Here is a 25,839-nt window from a genome sequence, read left to right on the forward strand (position 1 = left end):
AATTCATTTCATTTTTCTTTCTTCTTTAAAATTTGTAATCCCAGTGAGGTTTAAACAACAGATAGCTGTAATAACAACCATAAAACCCCTGAAGACTTCTGGTAGTTGAAGTAAGCTGACGCTGGCCATTTTAAATATGCCATGGCGCGGTTACGGCCGTAAACGGTAATAAGCGTAGGGAAGAGCCACCCAGTGGATCTGTTAATAAACCATTATTATTATTATTATTATTATTATTATTATTATTATTATTATTATTATTATTATTATTATTATTATTATTAAACCGAAATTGGTATGAAAGTATGATCAAATGCGCAAGTTCGTTTTGAATTTGAACTGGATGGACGCTATCACATCATGAGTACCTTTCTAAACTTAATCTGTTGTCAGTTTCATAAAGGCTTGAGCTTAAAGACCTCATTTCTTTATTTAAGATGTCGCTCGGGCCATTATACCATTCCAATTAATGAAAGAAGGGTTGACTTCCGACCTAAGACAAACAATTAAATGTTAACCAATGCATTTCGGAGATGTTTGTTGTATCAAAAGGGACGACTCATGGTTAAATTGTTTTAAAATGCAAGCAACGAAGTTTGCGGGAAAAAAACGAACTGTCAAAAATGACGTGACCGTTGCCATGGCGTGTTATCTTGCGCGCGTTGTCAGGATTTGGAGCTCGTGCACGGAAAATGATTTGTTTGTGCTTCGTTTTGTCTTGCATTTTATCTTGTTTTTCTCTTTATTTTTCTTATAAGAAGGACAATTGAATATAATTTTATCACTTTTCATGCGATCACTGGGCGATGCTGTTGGTGGATTTCCTAATAATTTCTGTTTTTTTTTTCTTAAGTGAAGTAGAAAAGTTCCAGTTTACCTGAAAGCGCAAATTGTAAAAAAATATGACTTAACCCTTCAACCACGAAAAACCTCTTGTCCCACAGTTAACTACGATGTTAGTTTGTAAATTTACCTTTCTTGCCGGACTCCATTTTAAATTCAAGCTCTTAAATCTGCAGTATTCCGTGTAATAAATTACTTAGCAAAAGGACACGCCGTCAGCTAGACCAGAAAACTTTGAATAAAATTTTCTTTATGACGTCAGACAATCGTCAATAATAGAATCTTGTGCGCGCTGAAAATTTAATTCGTCCAAAATTTTGTGGTAAATAACAAGAGCGAACGAAGCAAGTACAGTTGTTGATTTGTTCAATCGTATGTTATTTGGAAGTATTTTGTTTCACTTCAAATAATAAACCTAAGAAGTGCTTCATTTTCTCTCCGCTTTCTCTCTTGCGCGTCAAGTTTCCTCGCTCGCGATTGCTTGATTGTTTGACGACGATGCTCGTCCTCCCATCTTTTCTTTGTTTTTTTCTTTTTTTCTTTTGAAACAAGGCGGCTACGAGGCGACAGGAGCTTTCGTCCGGAGCCGGTTTGAATACCTCCTCTCGAGGACATCGATTTTCTCGACGATATTCAAATAAAAATACAAAATATGCGATTTCAAACCCTCACAAATAACCAAACAGTTCCTCAAAATCGTTATTTTCACTTCTACAAGCCTCACAAGGTGGATGGAAAAAGATTTTCCTCGCAGATGCCTACTTTGAAAACTGTTCCGTCGGATCAGAAATCAAATCGCCGCACATGCGCAGAAGAGTGTCAAATGCCCTTTAAATTTCGTTCGTGTACGTTCAAAGATTTCGCGTCGCGCGTCAGTCGCCCTTCGTCGCGCTTATGCTGGCTGGTTGAAACGCTCTTTTATAGCAAATGTTAAGCACTCTATTGCTTTAAAGTATAGTCCCCGGTAGCCGAGTCACGAGCTGTACTCGGATGTTGTGACTCACTAGTACCCACTTCACAACGTGATGGGGCGCTTCGTTTCCTTGGGAGCCGGCATCTTCTTTCTCTTTTATTCTTCATACGTACCTCATACTTGAACAAAATAAAATGTAGTCCTCGCAAAAAGTTGGGGGAGGGGCGCTAAAGCCCACCCAGACCCCCCGTCTCCGCCGACCCTGTTTCCCGCAATGCGGCACGGCGTTCACGAATCTTTTTAGCTTAGTTTGATGCAAGTACCGCTTTTAATACGGTTACCCGGCTATTCAAATCTGCATTCACGAGTTGCCTCACAGGAGCCTTTGATTTAACTTTATCTTCCTTCAAATTATGGAAAAAGACCTGATCGCAGGTTATGTTCTCAGTTGACGACAAATTTAAGACATAATTATTATTAGCAGGTCTCAGCAAGGAGTACATTCAGCGTATTATTTTGGTTGACATGTGGCTTAGGGATCCCGTGGCTCTTTCACACCTTCCGAATCTTCTCTCCAGGAAGAAAATAAGAAAAGATTCTAGGAATTTTGCCATTACGTTCCAAATTCTTTGATGCGCTGCGGAAAAATTCTGAAGGTTCTGAATCCTCGTTTGAGATCCCAATCGAACGAAAAACAATTACTCTTATGTTACTCGGAGCGACATTCTCTGCAAACACTTGCCTTTTCAACATTTGCTATTGGATTGACAGACGTCACCCTTGCGCCATGTTCCTCGCATCATTTGTCGCTCACGTGACACGATTCTAAAACATATCTGAACCGGGATATAAAACAACAACTGTTCCTGGCCATGTATCGGACTTTAAAATGCCATCGAAGGCGCGGAAAGTTCATCCGACTGATAGCATTAACAACTTTGGTAATCTGGTTGCTATATGTGGTTATAACAGCCCTCGCCAACGGCGCTAGACTTGACAACAGTTTAACGGCAAAGGATCCAGTGAAGCACTTCAATTGCAACGGTAAGCGAACATCCATTTTCACATTGCACGCGCCAAATTTCTCAAAATTTGAAATGTTCAGTGATGTTCCTTGAAGACATAAGAATGAATATAATAAACCGTCAGTATACGACATGATAATGTCTAAGAACTACGCGGTTTCGGTTTTATTTCGTTGTGCAGTGGAACCTCAATTTGCCAAGTGGCAAAGGACTCGGGAAATTGGTTCGTTATACGAGGTTCTGTTCCATATATTTTAAAAAGCCGGGCTGGAGAATATCGTTCGTTATACCGAAGACTTCGTTATATCGAGGTTCCACCGTGAGTCAGAGCTCTTACGAACTTGTGTAAACCATACAGCAGAGACGTAAGCGGATCGTAATGTGAGCTCGATGGAATCGGAGTCGCAGGAATCAGATTGTTCTTATTTTCTTCTGATTGTCCTTATGACTCCATCGCTGACGATGTGTAAACCAGATCCCGGCTGGTCTCCCACGAGAAGAACAAAACGACTCCCGTAAAAACGGCTGCATGGGAGGCCAGACATGTCTAAGCGGGAAAGACAGACTGCTGAACACAAATTGTTCATTGGTCGCTAAACTGCTCGTCGAGGAGACAAAGGGAGATAAAATTCGATAAGAAAAATAGAATGTATTGTAGAGAAATGCAAAGATATTCCTTTCGGCGGTTGACTCTAATGTAAAATATGACTCAGCGTTGATGAGACAAAAACGTTTGAAGAGAAAACCACGACGAATTCGGAATGTATCGCGTGTTTGTGCTGTTTGATCAGTTGTACTTCCGGCTGTCGCTTCTCTACGCCGTCATTTTTCGGCGGAGCGAAGCGACGATGCGTTACTAAAACACCACACGAGTACTACGAGTAACATACGAGTACATACGAATACATACGAATGACACACGATTACATACGAATGACATATGAGTAACATACAAGTAACATACAAATACATACGATGGCACCAGGGCAATACACGTGAAATCTATCATTTTTTCATGTTTAGGAAACATGCGAACAAATGCCAAAGTTATAAAACGAAAATTAATAAGCGGGGAGAAGTACGACAGGGGTAGTCCCACTCTTAGTCACTGAAGGTTTATCGACTACACTCGTTTTTTATAAGAATATTGTAATATTGTTTTTCCGGTCCAGGCTAAATATTCTTATTTATTTTCCTCCCAATGTTAGTATATGTAATCGCATTAGGTCGAGTAGGATTAAGGGTTAATTTTCACGCGTATTTTCTAAGTTTTCGCAAATTCACCCTCACCCGTAAGCAAAACAAACAAATAATTCACCTGTTTCTTAGTGTACAAAACCGAGACAAAACGAGAAAAGTTGATTGTTATATACATGAAATTAAGAGAAAATAAAAGTTTAATTCGTGAGCAAACTGGAGCGGTTTCCAATAGAGTCCTAAAGTGCGACGTCACAAATATTTGAATTTTTGAAAATATGGGATTTGTTAGTATATTCGAAAAGAGCATGATGAAAAATGCCTACTTGCCAAAAATCAGCATCTTATTGAAATTTGAGGGCGAGATATTAGCTCTTTTATGCCCGGACTGATGACTCCATACAAATCCTTCTAATTTTGTCTTAGTTCTTAACGTCTGGAACTGAGATAAAATTAGAAGGATTTGTATGGAGAATGGCAAGTGGGCATTTTCATCATGCTCTTTCCGAATGTACTAACAAATCCCAAAATTTCAGTTTTGTGACGTCATCACTTTAGGACTGTTGAGTGTCGTAAAACCAAAACCAAAATAATTACTCTGGCCAATCGCAAGAGATGTAAACACAACGAGCCAATCAGAATTCGAAGCAAATACGTGTAACTGGCACCAAGCGCGGGAAAACTCGAGCGGCCAAAACACGATTGGTTTTGGTTTGGATTCCCATTGGTTGAGAAAGTGGCACGAGTTTTGTTAACCAATCACAGAGCGTGGTAATGCAAAACCAAAGCAAACGCGAAATTACTTTCGACACTCAATTGAAAACTGCTCTAACAACAATTAAACCAAATGTTGGGCATCAAAAATTTTGATTCACCTGCACTGGAAGCTTTCTACCGCTTGAAAATCGCACGAACACAGATCGATAAAAATAGAAAACTGTGGATCCAAAGAAGGAACCTGCACAATAATTTCTTCCACTGAATTTGACCTGCTTCGGCCTTCCTCCCATTAAAAGGACACTGTTGTTATTGTTCGGTTATCGTTCGTTGGAAGAAGCCGTAGCGTGGTGTAACTCCCCCACTTCGTCGCGGACGTGAATCATTTCAGTTTTTCAATCAAGCAAATCCGATCAAGTTTTTAGATTTTGACACAAATAATCTTTTGCTGTTTCTTGTAAGAAACGAAAGTTCACCTTTAGAAATTTCCTTTGTAGCTGTAGCACTTGAGTTCCAAGTATTTTTGGCACAAGCAATCCGGCTAAAAATGCAACTCCAAAGGAACTGAAAGAAGTAGTTGTTGTCGAGGTACAAGGTGAAGAAACTAACTAAATGTAAAAATGGGGTGCTCAGCCAATAAGGAGCAAGTATTTTTGCCTCTCGACCAATCAGGTAGGTCATTTTTCCCTCGATGAAAGGAAAATTTAGCAAATATGCCCTCTTTTTCGACCAATCAGCATTCAGCATTCCTAGCTACTAATGAGTGAAGCAAATATTTCATCAAGGGCCATATCAAAGCTGTCATCACAGGACCACGCTATTCTGTTCTAGATTGATGGAAGTGTTTTTATTTTTCTTTCTGCTAGGCTATTTTATACCTCGACGATGGCTGTAGAAATGAAATTGTTATTGTAAATTTGGCGTTTTGTGGCCGTGGGTATTTCCACGTCCTCAACGGCGGACGGACGCGCAGTCTGATATGCGATAGAAACTAGAAGCTGGTCCAAGTTATTACAAAATGCCATACCAGCCAGCCACCCAAGTGTTAATGGCTTTGGCATGTGCTAGCATATGATTGGCTTAGATCTAAAGCTCAAGAATCCTACCTTTTTAGACACTTTGGATGGAGATTTCGATCTTTGAAGTTTGTGTCGAGATCTCGACGGGTATTTTTCCGGGGGTTACACACGAAATTTAGCTAAATCGCGATTATTAGCACTCCTTACCAAAACTGCTCACATTTTTGACAAAGAACCTCTTCTCTAACTTGAAATTGTACTTAGAGTACCGGGAGGAAAACTGATGTGAAATGATTTTGCCAAGGAAGAACTGGTAGGTTTTCATTAAGAAAACTGGACCATTCCTTTTAGCGTTTCTATCGACACAATTTTTGTCTCACTTTTTGATAAGAAATTGATTACACTTTTAAAAAAAATAAACACCTAATTTTCATTATAGGAAGAGTTGGTCTGGATGCTCTTAACTTTTTCGGCGATTTGCCACTGAAAACGTTATTCATCATCATCACCATCATAATCATCATCGTAGACATCATCATCACATTTATTAGTGCTTATTGCTACGTTGCACAGGGACCCTTTCTTGTGACTACCAGCTGTGTGGCTTCGAATTCCTCCAAGCACTTCAGCATTAAATGGGAATTCCCATATCGTAATTAATTAATGCAATATTGTAATTAATTAAAAATAAGAAGTAGTGTTACTGGTAGTGCTGTAGCTAGGTAGCGTATTGTAGTGTAATGAAAGTGGTTTTAATTTAAAAGAGCTGTGTGGCTTCCCCATGCTGATTTTTTTTTCATCCTGGAGCTGTTCCTGACAAAAGTAACTTCTCTCTTTCTTTTTCTTCCACTTGCTTCAGAACCAGAGAAACATGTTGGTCTCTGGACGACGGGTGGGTCTACCGCATCGATACGCATTAATTAAGTGTCAAAACTAGTTGAGGCGCTGTGTTTTAATGTCTTTTATCACAGGTTTAACTCCAACCATTGCCTTAATCTCTTTAACTTGTCCAGTCGGATTTTCAACGTAAATGCCGCTTTGCTACGGGCAGTTGAATCAATATTTTGAATTTTTCGGTCTCCGAACGTTTGCCCCATGTTGCCCGCCCGCCAGACGTCACTTTGCGGATGTAAAATATCCGAAACTGATTGCGATACTGACATGACACTACGGCAAAGTGCAATTTTAATCAAGTCAACAGCGTACATCGTGCTGCTGGACTGCCTGTGCATGCACAAGAAGACTCTGAGGCTATTCTGCCCTGAGTTTACAAGTTTGCACATAACTTTTCTAATACATACGTTTCTTCTCTTTGTAGATGAAATTTCACTTATGAAGCTCAGTAAAGGAAGGGAAGATTCAAGGCGTATCACGAAGTGTAAGTTTCACTTGCTTTGTCTCCTGTAGTCCACTGACACTGGAACACGAAAATGCTTCAGTATTTACGTTTAAGTTGAACGTTTTCATCGGATGCATGTGAAAGTGCGGTGCATGGTGTAACTTTCAGCATGAACGCAAACATCGTGTACAATTGCGAAATTATTTGAGCGAACAAACTAGTCTTCGTCTTCTTTCACGACAATAAAGCAACTCAAGAAAACAAACCGGCTTTAAGGAAATCGACTGATATTATTCTCAGTGTAATATTGGTCTACGTATATGGGCGGCCGCTACCACCAAAAATACAAGAATTTCAAACGACACCGATAAAAAAGAGGGTTCAAGTGCCCATTACAAAATAGCACCGACAATTTAAAAACTGCCGTCGATTTGTTTTTAACAATAACATTGAAAAAATACGAGCGAAACTGCAGTTCCTGTAAGAGGAAAACAGGGGATCCACTAGCGTAGAAGCAAACTATAAGCAAGGAACCGCACAACGAAAATGCTGTTGGTATACGCAGGATCTGTAAAAGATCTAATCAGCCAAAAATATAAATGACTCAAATTTCTGCAAGGCTGGACTGCGTAGAAAACTTAACACGACAGCGACATGATAGAGACCAAACCGAGAATCAACAGAATGCGGCAACCGTGGACAGCTGTTTCGAGCTGGTTGGCTCTCGTCAGCACGGTGAACCCGATCCCTCATTTCTCCTCTCGCACTCCGCACTCGCGAATGCCGCATCTCCCTCCCTCGCTCGTTGGCTGCAGGCCCTGTTTCTCTTGGGCTTTTTGTAAGGGTACAGTTTGTCTCTGCAGAAATAAAGTACGAAAGCTCACATAACTATCAAGCCTAATTGATGTACTGTACTTTTTACAGATGGACAACCTTCTGCTTGCCCGAACAAAGAGATAATAAACTCACCTGAAATAAACAAACTTGGAACATATCCACGAGACAAAAGTAAGTTATGCGGCAATTAATACAGTTGAACCTCCACTAACGGCCACCTCTCTACAACGGCCATATTTTTTTGTCCCGGCGGACAGTCCACACACTAGCTCTTGTTTAAACCTCTCTACAACGGCCACCTCTCTACAACGGCAACGGACACTAAAGTGCGTCCCCAACTGCCAAAATAACCCCTCGACAACGGCCAGTACAGTTCTTCTTTTTGTAAAAACCTTTTTTTATAAACTGATGCAGTAATCCACATTTGTCTTCGGAACATTACGTTTCTGTATCCATTTTAATGATATACGTATTTTGATTGTGTTTCATTTATATGCTGCAGTAAGCATAAATTTTCTGCAATAATATAGCGAATGCTGCGAACCTTGCTCGTTTCGTCTTTTCAGCATTTTGATTCAAAGCATTATTTACGTTTTTATCGTGTAATTTATCTATATATATATATTATTTAAGATTGGATTGTCATTTTAGGCTACAGTAAGCATGAACTTGGCACAATAAACATGTTGTATTTCCTGAAAAAAAAGGGTGTCATATTACACCCCTACCTCCCCATAACGGCCACCTCTCCACAACGGCCACTTTCTTCTGTCCCCAAGGTGGCCGCTGTGGAGAGGTTCAACTGTATTGAGGGAGCTTCTAGTCCATCCATCCATCCATCCATCCATCCATCCATCCGTCCGTCCGTCCGTCCGTCCGTCCGTCCGTCCGTCCGTCCGTCCGTCCTTCCATCCATCCATCCATCCATCCATCCATCCATCCATCCATTCGTTCGTTCGTTCGTTCGTTTGTTCGTTCATTCATTCATTCAGTCCTTCATTCCTTCTTTCCTTCCTTCCCCCCTTTCTTTCTCCCTCCCTTCCTCCCTCCCCTCCTTTCTTCGTTCCTTCCTTCTCTCTCCCTTTTTCCCTCCCTTCCTTCCTTCCTTCCTTCCTTCCTTGATTTCATTCATTCGTTCGTTCGTTCGTTCGTTCATTCATTCATTCCTTCATTCCTTCTTTCCTTCCTTCCCCACTTTATTCCTCCCTCCCTCCCTCCCTCCCTCCCTCCCTCCCTCCCTCCCTCCCTTCCTTCCTTCCTTCCTTCCTTCCTTCCTTACTTCCTTCCTTCCTTCCTTCCTTCCTTGATTTCATTCATTCAGCCGATCCAGTCTGCGCGTTCTTTCTTTCTATCACCTCTGATCTGCGTTCATTTGTTCTTTTTTTTAAAAGGATTTATTACCATGGGAATTTCATCAATTACTCGACCTTCAGGAAAAAACTATCTCGTGAAAACCATTAAACTTTTGTTGGACGTCCTAAGCGAGAAGGAAAGTACAGAAGTTTTTATGGTGATATTCTTGGCCGATTTTGATGAAACTGCTAAATCCACCACTCTGACGGAACTCTCGACTGGGTTTAAGAAATACATTGATCAAGACCTTCTTCATGTGATATTTGCACCGCGAGATTACTACCCTCCGCTCTCAAACATGAAAGAAAAATTTGGTGACTCCGCACAGAGGACATTTTGGCGATCAAAGCTGGTGGTTGACTTTACATTTCTCATGTGCTATTGCAAAGACCTGTCGAAATATTACCTTCATTTAGAAGATGACTTAATCCCGGCACCTAGCTTTTATCCAAAGCTTGTAGATTTCATCACTTCGCAGAAAAAACCATGGCCCGTGTTAGATCCAGCTAGCATGGGTCACACAGCCAAGGTTTATCACTCCAGTGACCTTGAAAATATCGCCACATACTTCTACCTGATGTACGACGAAATGCCAATAGATTGGCTGATTATTTTCTGGCGAAAGATAAAATACCACGACAATTTTATGTTACCACCAGCTTCACTTTTTCAGCATATCGGAGATAATTCCTCTTTATCAGAAAACAAGGTCTCCCATAAATCGAAGGAGGCATACTTTGACCAGTATGACATTAAGTACAAGGGTTTAAATCCACCGGCCACTATTAGCAGCTCAATACTGATCTCTACCGCTGGAACAAAACCGGAACATGCGTACAATAAAGGCAGCGGCTACTTCTGGGCCAAGAAAATAAGGAAAGATGACTTCATTCTTATTAATTTTATACGTATAACCGCTGTCCGTGAAGTGTTTGTGGACACAGGCTCATATCTTGCGTCCAACGATAAACTTAAGTCAGGCGTTCTGCAGGCAAGCTTTGGGTCGAATAACAACGAAACGGTAGCAGATGGCGTCGGAAATTTGTGTAAAGATTTTGAGACAATTGCTGATTTTAAAAATGGCGTGGCAAAGGTTACCTGGAACGAGAGGAGACAACTGTCTTGTTTAAGGATCCTTGTGACAGGAGAACAACGAGAATGGCTTTTTGTGAGGGAAATAGATGTTTTTTAATCTAGTTCTTAGACGTAGCACATACCGCTTTTGATTAACTATTTAAGATTTATCGACCTTAAAAGGACACTGTCACAGACCCGTTGCTTCACATTGATCACAACTGCTCAAACCTCTTTTCTAACATAAAATTGGTCTTACGGCTATGGAACGAAAATATCAAATGATTTTTCCAAGGAAGAATAGACCAAAATACACAGATAGAACTTGAAAAAATTGGCCAATTTTTTCAAGTCGCAATCCATTTCCATCTTAGTCATCCGCCGCCAAAGATAATTAATATAGTAATAGTTTCTATGATTCAGTAGGTTTATTGTAAACAAAACTGAAAATAAATAGGTGACACTGCCCCTTTTAGCAATGACGATCGACGATGGCAACGAGAATGTAAAAAAAAAAGTTTTATTAAGTAAAACAATGGCCCTGTATGGGCTTTTTCACTTTGGTAGATTAACTTGCAGTCTTCTGCAAAACAACAACGTTAAATGCCAAGTTCGAGATTTTATGGGGAACATGAGCACACGGGGATGAGTTTTTGCCACCCCAGCTACAAATTCAGCTCCATTACACAATCTAAATGAGTTGGAATTTAATTTTAGGTTAAGTTTGCGCTGGCGTTGTCGTCTTCGCTGGTTAAGGTCCATTATTCCTCGTGTAGATGTGGTTTACCAATGAGCATCGCTGGATTCAACTACTGGAATTCATTTCATTTTCTTTCTTATTTAATCTTTGTAATGCCAGTGAGGTTTAAATAACAAATAGCTGTAATAACCATAAAAACCCTGAAGACTTCTGGTAGTTGAGGTAAGCTGACGCCGGCCATTTTAAATATGTCATGTTACGGCAGTAAACGGTAATAATAGTTTATATTAATTTTATAATACCGAAATTGGTATGAAAGTATGATCAAATGCGCAAGTTTGTTTTGAATTTGAACTGGATGGACACTATCACATCATAAGTACCTTTCTAAACTTAATCTGTTGCCAGTTTCGTAAAGGCTTGAGCTTAAAGACCTCATTTTTTATTTAAGATGTCACTCGGGCCATTGTACAATTCCGATTAATGAAAGAAGGTTGTTTGTTCTGCTCGCAATGGTTCAACTTTAGATCTACTTGTTCCGAAATGTTATACAACCCTAGTTTTAGTCGCCTACGCAAGTTACGGAACAACCACCAGTCTTTCTCCGTTCTTTTAACTCCATCTCGCTGTTTAATACCAATTAAATTCCAAAGAGCGGTGTTCATATGAGCGCCGTAAAACCTACAAAGTAATTACCCTGACCAATAGCAACTGAGCCAATCAGAACTCGAAGCAAACACATGTAACCGGTGCCAAGCGCGGGAAAACGCGTGCGAGCATTGTACAATTGGGTGTGGTTTTGTTTCTCATTGGTTGATTTCGGCACTCGACTTAAAACCGCTCTAGTAGGGGTATCGAATGGTCTTTGCGAGCATTTGCAAGCATGCAAGCAGTGTCTTTATTTTCGCGAGCACGAGCAGTTGTCAAATTTTTCTTGCGAGCAGCGAGCACTTTAGAAAAATACAGATCGCGAGCGGCGAGTACTTCGAGTACTTTGTAAATATTCCTCTAGCCGAAATTTTTTTTTTGATAGGACACGTTGTTTTACGCCAAATAATAGCTAATAATCTGGCTGACACCTCCAAAACAGAACAATAGTTACAGGCTGAACTGTTGAGGAAAGACTGAAGCCAGAGTTAAGGATGTTTAAACCTTTTTGTTTTAACCCTATCATAACTGATTTATCGTTTATATATGTATAAAAAATAACTATAAAGGAGGATTAACGAAATTTCGAGCAAGCGAGCACATGTTAACGAGAATGCGAGCATGCGAGCAGTTGCAAAATTTTGCGAGCACGAGCAAGCGAGCACCCGTGTAATTTTTGCGAGCAATTCGAGCAAAGGCCAAATTTTAAATTAAATGGGACCATTCGATACCCCTTCTAGTGATACTTTCTATCATGCTTAAGGCTGGTTTTCACTAGCGACGGAGTCGGAGTCGTATGACCTAGTGAGAATCAAAAATCGGAGTCGTAAGCTGAGTCATAAGCGCGACGGAATCGGAATCAGAAGAATCAGAACGTTTCCATTTTCTTCCGACTCCGCTTACGATTCCGTCGCTTACGTTCCGGAATCGGAACGCTGTTTTCACTAGATCATAAGCTCTACGCTTCTGATTACGACTCCGACTCCGTCGCTAGTGAAAACCAGCCTTTACAACCTCAAATAATGATGCTTAATGATGAAGCTTCCATTAGTGATAATGATGCTTAATGATTATGATAATGATAATGATAATGATACTCTAATGACGTTTTCATTCATGCTTACAACCTTAAAGTTATTAATACCAGGACATCAACCTGTTTAAACTTTCTACTCTACTTAACAATCCTAACACTGCTACTGCGATCGACTCCTATAACTTTTTTCGGAAGACCTGCACCTTTCAAAAGCTCTATTTTCACTGGACCCTGATAACCTGCAGCTGCATTGCTTTTAGGGCTGGGAGCATTGTTTTGTTGTTCGGTTTTTAATTTTTTTTTTTTGCCCTCTCGACTAGTCCTGTAAGACGTTTCAAATGGTGCAGGTCATTCCGTTTTATTATTTATGGTTGTTTGTATTTAGAAGTATTAGTAATAAAGCAGTTTGTTTTATATTATCTTTTTTTACTCCATAATTTGTGTAGTAATTTTCTCACAACACTCGCATTTTATGGAGCCTAGTTATGAGACCCCACCATTTTTGTCCCTGTTTCTTGGTCCAAGCTTTGTAAATAAATAAATAACTTTACAAGTAAATAAAAAGATACAAACAAATAAATAAATAAGTAAACGACCTTATAACAATTATGAGTTTAAAAAAAACTGAGCCGTCCAATGATACAGTTACAGTAAAAACTTGTCTCACCTAAAGAAACAAGCTTCTCTCATATATCTTTAATATCATTTAAACGTGCCCTCAGGAATAATTTTTTTAAAGGAGCAATAAGCCCTGCCGCATTGTTATCCGTAGTTGTTGATCTTATTGTACGTTGATTTTACCTTTGTAATCTTCTACTTTAGTTACTTTTAGACAGAGGGCCACAAGTTTATTAGTGTTTTCACTATTTAGTGCTAGAGGATTTACTAAAGGATTTACTAAATAAAAAGGTCGGTCTTCAACAAAGAAGTAAGACTTCATGTGGTCGTTCCACAGGGCCGGGACGGGGCAGATGCTATGAATCATGGACCGCTTGGTTTTGAGTTTTGCATAAATGCAAATTGTAACATCGCGACTACCTGACCGCAGATGTAGGCTGGCTCAAGTCCACGAATAAATCAGTTTTAAAAGTGTTGGAGTAATGCAAGCAAGGCGAGGTGTATAATAAATTAACCTGGCAGCAAATTTCGGACGCTTTAAAAGTTGAGAATTATGTATTATTATTAAAACTGAAAAGTTGGGTCAAATCCAAAGGAATTGAGACTCGGTTCGAGTTAGTGGGGCACTTCGAGTTATCCGAGTTCGAGTTACCGGGGTTCAATCTACTGTAATTGAATCCTTGTGACAATTCCCGATAGCACGACTTTGGTTCCGTAGCAATCTCGCTTTTAATAGAACTAATTTGAAACACTGAGTAAACTTTGAGGAATTACAATCAAAATGCTTTGGAAATAGTCATAAGGATCAATTTCTGCTAAGTTGTCCTCAAACTAATTTGCTTCCAGTGAAGAGAGCCTCTTTCAACCATTTCCCCATCTGCCATAGTATTTGTTGTTCATGTTAAGTAGCAAGTCTACCGGGAAACTGTCGATAATTTTTCTCCTCCTAATTAGTTGACACTAGAATAGGGCTGGTAGCATACCAAAAGAGCAGAACGAGCGAATGTCTTGGACATTTGTAGTTCAATTTTATCTCTCGTTGGCATTATTATAGGTTCAGGTTCATTATTTCACACCATTTACATAACATTAACATAGAAAGAAAAGTATAGTTACTCTGACAGATAATTACAAGATAAAATGATTACAGTACAGATTATAAAATGCGTGTGGTGGTCAAAGTAGCAAAGGCTTTCTAGTTGACCACCACCCACTTTTAAGTAAACAAAGAAATGACACTGAGCTTTATTGGGATAGGTGAGGTCTCAAATTATAGGAAATGTTTGTAGAGCCTGGGATTAATGTACAAGAGATTACACGTATATAAATTAAGATATGTTAGAGATATACTGAACCAAGCAAAAAAAAAAAACTAAACAGGACAAGCTTAATAAAACATTAACAAAAAAAAAAAAGCAGAGCAAACAAACAAACAAAAACAAAAAGAAAGGAAAAGAACAGCACAGCATCAGCACCAACAACAGCAGCAACAGCAGCGACAACAAAGACCAAAATATAAGCAGACAATTATTATTAACAATTATTCACCGAAGTGGAGGTAAATATCCACCACTTTCACCGAAACTGAGGTGAATAATTGTTTTAGTATATACCACACAAGCTGAATAACTAGCGGGCCAAAATTCCTTTATTTTTGACGGTATACCGACATATGGTGGGAAATTTTAAAATCTCACGCGCCGCGCGGTAAGCGATTTCTTGTTGTAGAAAGTTCCGTCTTGCTTTCTTACGAACAATTAAAACTTTTTGAGACACTTGTTTAGTTGCTAAGGTGTCATTTCTTTAATCGTTGTGTGAAATTCGTCTTGATTTTGAAACCATGCTCCAAAATATTAGATGTTTTATTGTCTACATTGTAATTATAGTCCTCGGCAGTTTTCGTAAACAAGGCATTGTAGTTTCATTTTTCGCCTTAGAATATGAGGTTGGAAAGATTGAATAACTTACCATTTAATACCGTCAAACTAAACTTTGTTGTCATTTTGTATTTTTGTAACAGCTGTCTCGTTTATCTAAATAAATTCCTCTTTAGTGACCGTGGCGAAACGGGAAGCCATCTTGTTTTTCTTCGGCTGCTCGGAGGTGAATAGTACTTGGCTAATCACCTCCGAGCTAGCCAATCAGCGCGCGCGAAAAGTACTATTCACTTGTGTGGTATATACTGATTATTATTATTATTATTATTATTATTATTATTATTATTATTATTATTATTATTATTAGTATTAACTCTATTATTATTATTATTAGATAGTTACATACTATTTTATGGATTTTTTTTGGCGATGAATCAGTTAGGCGTAGCGATCTTTTCGTTATCAATTATTTCTACATTATAGGGAGGACAAGATTCACGGTAATGGATCAATTTTGATCCATTTATAGATGCCTGTAAGTGGTTGAATCTGTTTCCGTTATTATCAATAATTTTCCCCGTTTTTTTTAATTCCCGCATGCAAGGAAATTGTCAAGATATATACCATTAAAAGAAAGTTGATTTTGACCCCTTGTTTTGGGGTCACGGTTTTGTTTCACTTTTGACCATTATTCACGGTGTTCATCGACATAAAGGTGAATTTCAATACCACATGTTATCCAAAGTTTGATTATTCAATAGAGAGGGCCTGGCCTCAGTTGCTCAAAGGCGGGATAACTTTATGCGCTGGATAAGGCACTCTTCAGCGTCTAAAATATACTTCATGCACGTTAAATGTTGTCCAAGGTTTCCGTGCATTCCCCAACTAAGCAGTCGTTAGAGTGTGCATATTCGCTTGTGCACGAGCAAACACTGAAATCTTTGGACAGATTGAAACTGTCGGATAGTGACTTATCCACTGGATAAAGTTATCCGGCCTTTGAACAACTGGGGCCTGAAGGCTACATTAGAACCAAACAAGGCGGTAAACAAAACAAAACAAAACAAAAAAAACACGAGCTATTGTCTTCGCGCCATTTTCATATTTTACCATATTTTGAGTCATTTCAGAGGGTTCGTTTCGTTTCCGTGTCGGGTTTTAGTACATTCCATATAACACAACAACTGTTCTTGGCCATGTATCGGGCTTTAAAATGCAATCGAAGGCGCAGAAACTTCATCCGACGGATAGCATTAACAAGTGTGGTAATCTGGTTGCTATATGAGGTTATATCAGCTCTCACCAACGGCGCTAGACTTGACAATGGTTTAACGGCAAAGGACCCAGTGAAGCACTTCAACGGTAAGCGAACATCCATTTTCACATCGGCACCCGCCAAGTTTCTGAGATTTTGAACTGTTCAGTGATGTTTCTTGAAGACCTGATAAGAATGAATATAATAAACCGTCAGTATACAACATTATAATGTCCACGAACGACGCGGTTTCGGTTGTATTTCATTGTGCGGTGGAACCTCGATTAAACCAAGTGCCGAGGGACTCGGGAATTTGGTTCGTTGTGTCAAGGTTCTGTTCCATACATTTTAAAAGGCCGGGCTGGAGAAAATTGTTCGTTATATCGAAGACTTCGTTATATCGAGGTTCCACTGTAAGTCAGAGCTCTTACAAACTTGTGTAAACCATACAGCAGAGACGTAAACGGATCGTAATAAGCTCGATGGAATCGGGGTCGAAAGAATCAGATTGTTCTTATATTAGAACTTATATTCTTTTGAACGCTGACGACGTGTAAACCAGGTCCCTGGCTGGCCTCCCACGAGAAGAGTAATTTCGACTCCCGTAAAAAGGGCTGCATGGGAGGCTATAGACATGTGTTAGCGGGAAAGACAGAGTGGTGAACGTAAGTTGTTTAAAGGTTGTTAAACTCAGGGCGTAACATGCCGATCGAAATCGTTCATCGAAAACGTAGTCGATAAGTCAATAGTATTTAATATTTGTTGATAATTGCCAATCGACAAGTTTAATTTATCGATAAAAGTCGATTATCACAAGATAGGTCGCTCAACTTCTCGTCGAGGAGACAAAGGGAGATAAAATTCGATAAGAAATAGAATGTGTTGTGGAGAAATTTAAATGCAAAGGTATTCCTTTGGGCGGTTGACTCTAATGTAAAATATGACACAGCGCTCATGAGAAAAGAACGTTTGAAGAGAAATTAAACCACGACGAATTCGGAATATCGCGTGTTTGTGCTGTTTGTTCAGTTGTACTACCGGCTTTCGCTTCTCTACGCTGTCATTTTTTAGTGGAGCGAAGCGACGATTGTTGCTAAAACACCAATGCTCCTTACAAAGTATGTAAGAAATTTAAATAACTAATTAAAAATAGTTATTTACGATAGGCCTTAACACGACTGGACGCTTTCTAAGACAGCTACATCCTTTCAATTTTTTCTTAAAATTTTTTTCCTAGTACCAAAAGTTTCCAATTCATGAATTTTTCAGAAGCGACGTTTTATGAAAATTAGTTGACATCGGATTGCCATACACACTCTTATTTCAAGACTGTTTGCCTACTCGTCAAAATGGCGTCGAAAACCGTGATAAGGCCTATTCTTACATCAAAAGCTATGTGTATTTTAAGCAACTAAATGTCTTCAATTTGGACTTAAAGCATTTAAGATTGTCCTCGTCCCTTATTGCACTCGGCAGTTTATTCCAGCTCGCGTGAATTAAGGCATGGGCCCAAAATTGTTCTCTCAAAAAGTGTGGGGGTTTTCTATCTCTAAACACTTTTGATGTAGACAGATGAAACTTTGACAGATATATACATTATTGATTTGCGGGAATTTGGTACTTCTAAATTGTTCAAACTAGGTCACGTGACTTCCATCGGCTGAAAAAGCTTTATCTTAAAATGGCAACACTTTTTCTTGTGTCCTAAATTTATTTATCATTTTCATAATATTAAGGGCGTTTAATATATCACTTCTGTGCTTGGCCCTCTTAAAAGTTTTCTAAGCAAAGGCCTAAATTAGGGGGATAATTGCCTTGGAGGACTGAGTACTAATCGAAAATTCCGTGTATTTTAAAAATTATTTAAAAATTCAACAGGTTGCAGGCACAGTTTTGTAGATGCATTTATTTCAAGTTGTCTTGTACCAATCAGGTTAAATATCTCACAACGAAAAGTGTTGCCATTTTTGCTTTCATTATTTTTAACAAATTGTGGCCGTGCAAAGTCACGTGACAACATTTACATAATTAAAAAACACCAAATTGACACAACTTGTCAATATATGTATCTGGCAAGTATATCTGGCAAAGTTAGAACCTTCTACTGCCAACGTGTTCTGAGATAGATCACCCCCTTCACTTTTTGAGTGATAAATTGGGGGCCCGTGCCTTAATTTACCTGAGAGAGTGATGGTGCAGCAGCAGCAAAAGCCCTGTCCCCGAGTGTCTTCTTCAAATACGTACGATGGCCCCAGGGAAATAGGCGTAAAACCTATCATTTTGTCATGTTTAGGAAAGATGTCAAACCTGCGAACCGATGCCAAGGTTATATAAAAGGTAGTCTATGACTGCATGTGGCTACTGTTTTAATTTTGTTGAATATTGCAGTAAAAAAGCAATGTTGTATAAAATTCAGAGTGGTGAATGAACAGGTCCAGTCAATGCCAAAATTGTGCAGCGTAATTTGATCGTGTTGTCACATGGGCGAATTTAGTATGCGCTGGAGGATTTCGGTTTGTTTACACTTTTTATACACAGAGGACAGTAATAGATATGGTTTGGCTCTCGCATGGTGAAGAAATTCCGTGAATCAAGACATACAGATTGAAAAATTTATTCATACAGACCACCTACATGTAAAAATAACGTGCTCAGCCAATCAGGAACAAGTATTTTTGCCTCTCGAGCAATCAGGAGTAGGTAATTTTGCCCTCGGTGAAAGGAAAATGAAGAAAATGAAGAAAATATGCCCTCTCTTTCGACCAATCAGCATTCAGTAATTTTGCCCTCTATGTTATAAACCTGGCTAGCTACTAATGTGTGAAGCAAATATTTTATCATGGGGCATATCAAAGCTGTCATCACAGGACCACAATATACCAGTCTAGGCTGATGGAATGGTTTTTATTTTTCTTTCTGCTAGGCTATTTTATACCTCGACGATGGTTGTATAAATGAAATTATTATTGTCAATCTGGCCATTTTCCTGTTTCGAAAAGCAATCGTGAAAGCGCTTTGTCGTCGCCTCAGAAGACTACGAATGCTCTTGATGAGCAGACAACGCATGCTCCTCTTATATTTTTGTGTCGAGATCTTGACTTGTATATTTCCGGGGATCACACACGAAATTTAGCTAAATCGCGATTAAGCACTCTTTACCAAAACTGCTCACATTTTTGACAAAGAACCTCTTCTCTAACTTGCAATTGTTCTTAGAGCACCGGGAAGAAAATTTGAAATGATTTTGCCAAGTAATAATAAACTTTAATTGGGTTTCAGCGATTTCTCCAGAATGCACGGGAAGAACTTGAAAAAATTGGTGAATTTTTTCAAGTTACGATCCCTTTCCATCTAAGCCATCCACAGCAAAAGACTATTGATACTATTGTAGTTTCTGTGCATGCTCTGGTAGGGTTTTTTTTTTAACAAGACTGCATCATTTAACGCCGGTCTCCATCGACACAACTTTTGTCTCACTGTTTGAAGAAATTGATTACTCTTAAAATAAATAAACACTTAATTTTCATTTTAGGAAGAGTGGGTGTGGATGTTCTTAACTTTTAGACGATTTTCGCCTGAAAACTTTATTTATCATTGTCATCATCATCATTAGCATTTATTAGTGCTTTTTGCAGAAAAAGTTTCACAGGGTCTCTTTCTTGTGACTGCTACCTGTGTGGCTTCGAAGTGCTTTAAGCACTTAAAGATTAAACGGGAATTCCTATTTAATCAATGCTTGAAGCATCGAACCTCTGACAAATTCATCGAAGATGTAACCTCCCACGCAGTCGTTTTTAGGGAAGTCGTATTACCTCCTCCCCAAAAAACGACTGCGTGGGAGGCTATCGAAGATGTGGTTATTTGAGAGACCCCTTGAACCGCTTTACACTAGTTTCTGTTGTTGTTGTTCTTGCTCTTTGTTGTTTTTCGCTCGTTTTCTATTTGTTAAGCTGCCTATTCATAATGCAATATTGTAATTAATTAAAAATAAAAAATAGTGTTAGATGGTAGTTTTGCAGCTAGGTAGAGTTTAGTAGTGTAATGAAAGTGGATTTAATACTGTAATGTAAGTAATGTCAGTAATAAATTAAATAAAAAAAAAAAAAAGATATGTGGCTGATTTTTATTCATCCTGGAGCTGTCCCCTACCGCAAGTAGCTTCTCTCTTTCCTTTTCTGCCACTTGCTTCGGAACCAGAGAAACATATGTTTGTCTCTAAACGACGGGTGGTTCTACCGCATCAATACGCATTAATTAAGTGCCCAAACTAGTTGAGGCGCTGTGTTTTAATGCCTTTTATCACAGGTTTTACGCCAACCATTGCCGCTAATATCTTTAACTTGTCCCGTCGGATTTTCAACGTACATGCCCTTTTGCTTCAGGCAGTTGAATCGATATTTTGAATTTTTCGGTCTCCAAACGTTTGCCTTGTGTGTTGTCCGCCCGCCAGACATCACAGTGCGGATGTAAAAATATCCGAAAATGATTGCAAGGCCGATACTATTGCAAAGCGCAATTTTAATAAGTCAAGTGCCTACATCGTGCTGCTGGACTGTCTGTGCATGCACAAGAAGACTCTGAAGCTATTCTGCCCTTATCGAGTTGTTGCGATGCCTGTGAGTGTACAGGTGTACAGGTGTACAGGATTGCACACAACTTTTCTAATACATACGTTCCTGTTTTTTGTAGATGAAATTTCACTCATGAAGCTCAGTTAAGGAAGGTACGATTCAAGGCGTACCACGAAGTGTAAGTTTCGCTTGACTCCTGTAGTCCACTGACACTAGAACACCAAAATGCTATTTACGTTTTATATGAACGTTTTCATCGGATGCATATGAATGTGAGCTAAAACGGAAAAAAAAACTTGGGTTTTCAAACGAAAATGGATAGGCCTGGGCCAGGCCTCACTTGCGAATCCGTTTGATCACCCAACGTAATTGTGTGCACACAAGTACGCGCACGCGTGAATGTGCGGCCCACGGTGTAACTTTGCATGAACGGAAACATCGTGTACAATTTCGAAATTACTTCAACAAACAAACAAACTAGTCTTCGCCTTTTTCCACGACGATAAAGCAAGCAAGAAAACAAACCGGCTTTAAGAAAATCGACTGATATTCAGTTATTCTCAGTGTAATATTGGTCTACGTATATGGCCGGCCGCTACCACCAAAAATACAAGAATTTCAAACAACACCGATAAAAAAGAGGGTTCAAATGCCCATTACAAAATAGCACAGACAACTTAAAAACTGCCGTTGATTTGTTTTTAACAATAACATTGAAAAACTACGAGCGAAACTGTAGTTCCTGGAAAAAGAAAACAGGGGATCCACTAGCGTAGAACCCGATCCCTCATTTCTTCTCTCGCGCTCCACACTCACGAATGCTCCGTCTCCCTCCCTCGTTCGTTCGCTGCAGGCCAACACGGTTTCTCTTGACCTTTTTTGTGAGGGTACAGTTTGTCTCTGCAGAAAAAAAGTACGAAAGCTCACATAACTATCAAGCCTAATTGATTTACTGTACTTTTTACAGATGGACCACCGTCTGTTTGCCTGAACAAAGAGATGATAAACTCCTCCGAAATAAACAAAGTTGGAACATATCCACGAGACAAAAGTAAGTTTTGCGGAAATTAATATCAAGGAACGTTCTGATTCATCCATCCATCCATCCATCCATCCATCCATCCATCCATCCATTTATCCGTCCGTCCGTCCATTCATTCCTTCCTTCCTTCCTCCTTCCTTCCTCCTTCCTTCCTTCCTTCCTTCCTTCCTTCCTTCCTTCCTTCCTTCCTTCCTTCCTTCCTTCCTTCATTCCTTCCTTCATTCCTTCCTCCCTTCCTTCCTTCCTTCCTTCCTTCCTTCCTTCCTTCCTTCCTCTCTTCCTTCATTCCTCCCTTCCTTCATTCCTTCCTTCCTTCCTTCCTTCCTTCCTTCCTTCCTTCCTTCCTTCCTTCCTTCCTTCCTTCCTTCCTTCCTTGATTTCATTCATTCAGCCGATCAAGTCTGTGCGTTCTTTCTTGCTATCACTTCTGATCTGCGTTCATTTTTTCTTAATTTGATTAATGCAGTTATGTTTTCTTTTTTGTTCTTTTTTTTTTAAAGGATTTATTACCATGGGAATTTCGTCAATTACACGACCTTCAGGAAAAAACTATCTCGCGAAAACCATTAAACTTTTGTTGGACGTCCTAAGCGAGAAGGAGAGTACAGAAGTTTTTATGGTGATATTCTTGGCCGATTTTGATGAAACTGCTAAATTCACCACTCTGACGGAGCTCTCGACTGGGTTCAAGAAATACATTTATCAAGACCTTCTTCATGTGATATTTGCACCTCGAGATTACTACCCTCCGTTCTCAAACATGAAAAAAAAATTTGGTGACTCCGCACAGAGAACATTTTGGCGATCAAAGCTGGTAATTGACTTTACATTTCTCATGTGCTATTGCAAAGACCTGTCGAAATATTACCTTCATTTAGAAGATGACTTAATCCCGGCACCTAGCTTTTATCCAAAGCTTGTAGATTTCATCACTTCGCAGATAAACCCATGGCCCGTGTTAGATCCAGCTAGCATGGGTCACACAGCCAAGGTTTATCACTCCAGTGACCTTGAAAATATCGCCACATACTTCTACCTGATGTACGACGAAATGCCAATAGATTGGCTGATTATTTACTGGCGAAAGATAAAATACCACGACAATTTTATATTACCACCAGCTTCACTTTTTCAGCATATCGGAGACAATTCCTCTTTATCAGAAAATAAGGTCTCCCATAATTTGAAGGAGACATACTTTGATCAGTATGACATTAAGTACAAGGGTTTAAATCCACCGGCCATTATTACCAGCTCAATGATGAACTCTACCGCTGGAACAAAACCGGAACATGTGTACAATAAAGGCAGCGGCTACTTCTGGGCCAAGGATATAAGGAAATATGACTTCATTCTTATTAATTTTATACGTACAACCGCTGTCCGTGAGGTGTTTGTGGGCACAGGCTCAAATCTCGCGTTCAACGATAAACTTAAGTCAGGCGTTCTGCAGGCAAGCTTTGGGTCGAAAGGCAACGAAATGGTAGCAGATGGCGTCGGAAAATTGTGCAAAGGTTTTAAGACAATTTCTGATTTTAAAGATGGCGAGGCAAAGGTTACCTGGAACGAGAGGAGACAACTGTCTTGTTTACTGATCGTTGTGACAGGAGAACAACGTGAATGGCTTTTTGTGAGGGAAATAGATGTTTTTTAATCTAGCTCTTAGGCGTAGCACATACAGCTGTTAACTAACTATTTGAGGTCTTTCGACCTTAAAGAGGCACTGTTACAGACGCGTTGCTTCACATTGATCACAACTACTCAAATATTTGTTTACAAACCTCTTTTCTAACATAAAATTGATCTTACGGCTATGGAAGGAAAATATGAAATGATTTCTCCGAGGAAGAATAAACCAAAATACACAGGAAGAACTTGGAAAAATTGGCCAATTTTTTCAAGTTGCAATTCATTTCCATCCTAGCCATCAGTTGCCAAAGATAATTAATATAGTAATAGTTTCTCTGATTTAGTAGGGTTATTGTTAACAAAACTGAAAATAAATAGGTGACACTGCCCCTTTTAGCAACGACGACGACGATGCAACGAGAATGTAAAAAAAAAAGTTTTATTAAGTAAAACAATGGCCCTGTATGGGCTTTTTCACTTTGGTAGATTAACTTGCAGTCTTCTGCAAAACAACAACGTTAAATGCCAAGTTCGAGGTTTTATGGGGAACATGAGCACACGGGGATGCCACCCCGGCTACAAATTCAGCTCCATTACACAATCTAAATGAGTTGGAATTTAATTTTAGGTTAAGTTTGCGCTGGCGTTGTCGTCTTCGCTGGTTAAGGTCCATTATTCCTCGTGTAGATGTGGTTTACCAATGAGCATCGCTGGATTCAACTACTGGAATTCATTTCATTTTCTTTCTTATTTAATCTTTGTAATGCCAGTGAGGTTTAAATAACAAATAGCTGTAATAACCATAAAAACCCTGAAGACTTCTGGTAGTTGAGGTAAGCTGACGCCGGCCATTTTAAATATGCCATGTTACGGCAATAAACGTTGATAAGAGTATATATTAATTTTATAATACCGAAATTCGTATGAAAGTATGATTAAATGCGCAGGTACGTTTTTTTTTTTTTTTTAATTTGAGCTGGATGGACACTATCACATCATGAGTACCTTTCTAAACTTTATCTGTTGCCAGTTTCATAAAAGCTTAAGCTTAAAGACCACATTTCTTTATTTAAGATGTCGCTCGGGCCATTATACCATTCCAATTAATGAAAGAAGGTTGGTCGTTCCACTCGCAATGGTTCAACTTTACCTGATCTACTTGTTCCGAAATGTTATATGACCTTTTAATCGCCTACACAAGTTACGGAACAATTTACCAGTCTCTCTCCGTTCTCTTAACTCCATCTCGCAGTTTAATATTAATCAAATTTCAAAGAGCGGTTTTCAAATGAGCGTCGTAAAACCAACACCAAAGTAATTACCCTCACCAATAGCAACTGAACCATTCAGAACTCGAAGCAAATACATGTTACCGGTGCCAAGTGCGGGAAAACGCGTGAGAACATTGTACAATTGGGTGTGGTTTTGTCTCTCATTGGTTGATTTCGGCACTCGACTGAAAACCGCTCTAGTGATACTTTCTATAATGCTTACAACCTCAAACAATGATGCTTAATAATGATGCTTTCATTAATGATAATGATGCTTAATGATAATGATGATGATAATGATGCTCTAATGAAGTTTTCATTCATGCTTACAACCTTAAAGTTATTAACACCAGGACATCAATCTGTTTAAACTTTCTACTCCACTTGACACTCCTAACACTGCTACTACGATGACTCCTATAACTTTTTTTAGAAGACCTGCAGCACCTTACAAAAGCTCTATTTTCACTGGACCCTGATAACCTGCAGCTGTATTGCTTTTAGGGTTGGGAGCATTGTTTTGTTCTTCGGTTTTTAATTTTTTTTTTTTTTTGCCCTCTCAAGACGTTTTAAATGGTGCAGTTCATCACGTTTTATTATTTATGGTTGTTTGTATTTAGTAGTATTAGTAATGAAGTAGTTTGTTTTATATAATCTTTTTTTTTACTCCATAATTTATGTAGTAATTTTCTCACAGAAGACACATTCTTTGGAGCCCAGTTCTGTTGTAAGAACCCACCATTATTGCTCCTGTTTCTTGGTCCAAGCTTTGTAAATAAATAAATAACTTTATAAGTAAATAAAAGATATAAATAAATAAATAAATAAATAAATAAATAAATAAGTAAACGACCTTATAACAATAATGAGTTTAA

At 39.0% G+C, this 25,839-nt stretch overlaps 4 protein-coding genes and 1 long non-coding RNA gene across 9 annotated transcripts in view; 3 read left to right on the forward strand and 2 right to left on the reverse strand.

The window, feature by feature from the left end:
• LOC146481522 (alpha-1,3-mannosyl-glycoprotein 4-beta-N-acetylglucosaminyltransferase C-like) overlaps positions 1–69 on the forward strand; it is an 8,511-nt gene extending 8,442 nt beyond the window's left edge. The window contains exon 4 of the mRNA XM_085108308.1: positions 1–69. This exon is cut by the window's left edge and continues 1,862 nt beyond it. The gene's annotated coding sequence lies outside the window, so the exon portion shown is untranslated.
• LOC146481519 (uncharacterized) overlaps positions 1–1,060 on the reverse strand; it is a 50,756-nt gene extending 49,696 nt beyond the window's left edge. Inside the window, exon 1 of the mRNA XM_085108314.1 lies at positions 974–1,060. Coding sequence (XP_084964440.1) covers positions 974–992 — 19 coding nt within the window. The 5' untranslated portion in view covers positions 993–1,060. The remainder of the gene's footprint in view (positions 1–973) is intronic.
• Positions 1,061–7,037: 5,977 nt separating this feature from the next.
• Positions 7,038–25,839, forward strand: part of LOC146481523 (alpha-1,3-mannosyl-glycoprotein 4-beta-N-acetylglucosaminyltransferase C-like) — a 41,757-nt gene continuing 22,955 nt past the window's right edge. For 2 of the 3 annotated variants that reach the window (XM_085108301.1, XM_085108302.1), the window contains exon 1: positions 16,326–16,558. In XM_085108301.1, the coding sequence (XP_084964427.1) occupies positions 16,393–16,558 (166 nt within the window). In that variant the 5' untranslated portion in view covers positions 16,326–16,392. Of the gene's footprint in view, positions 7,093–7,977; positions 8,062–9,281; positions 11,879–12,669; positions 16,559–25,839 lie in introns of those variants that run through there. The other variant, XR_014864435.1, reaches the window with a different exon arrangement.
• On the reverse strand, positions 11,355–12,462 carry LOC146481524 (uncharacterized). The gene is made up of 2 exons (XR_014864438.1): positions 12,397–12,462; positions 11,355–12,000 (listed from the first exon to the last, which is right to left on the reverse strand). It is a non-coding gene; the product is annotated as an uncharacterized LOC146481524 (long non-coding RNA).
• LOC146481525 (alpha-1,3-mannosyl-glycoprotein 4-beta-N-acetylglucosaminyltransferase C-like) lies at positions 16,468–24,223 on the forward strand. Of its 3 annotated transcripts, XM_085108310.1 has the most exons (4): positions 16,468–16,558; positions 21,141–21,200; positions 21,990–22,073; positions 22,565–24,223. In XM_085108310.1, the coding sequence occupies exons 3-4, from the start codon at positions 22,022–22,024 to the stop codon at positions 23,716–23,718; spliced, it is 1,206 nt and encodes a 401-aa protein (XP_084964436.1). In that variant the 5' UTR covers positions 16,468–16,558; positions 21,141–21,200; positions 21,990–22,021; the 3' UTR covers positions 23,719–24,223. The 3 variants fall into 3 exon arrangements, with proteins under 3 accessions (XP_084964436.1, XP_084964437.1, XP_084964438.1); XM_085108311.1 differs by lacking the exon at positions 16,468–16,558 and having other exon boundaries at positions 21,071–21,200; XM_085108312.1 differs by lacking the exons at positions 16,468–16,558; positions 21,141–21,200 and having other exon boundaries at positions 21,943–22,073.

Source organism: Pavona decussata, unplaced genomic scaffold (assembly GCF_977016875.1).
Source record: "Pavona decussata unplaced genomic scaffold, jaPavDecu1.1 SCAFFOLD_49, whole genome shotgun sequence".
NCBI lineage: Eukaryota > Metazoa > Cnidaria > Anthozoa > Scleractinia > Agariciidae > Pavona > Pavona decussata.

What these genes read in the sequence shown, in the direction of transcription:
- LOC146481525 (XM_085108310.1), top strand. Translation starts at nt 22,022, where the DNA reads ATGATAAACTCCTCCGAAATAAACAAAGTTGGAACATATCCACGAGAC. An exon ending in AACATATCCACGAGACAAAA is followed by an intron (nt 22,074 to 22,564) that starts GTAAGTTTTGCG and finishes TTTTTTTTAAAG; the next exon opens with GATTTATTACCATGGGAATT.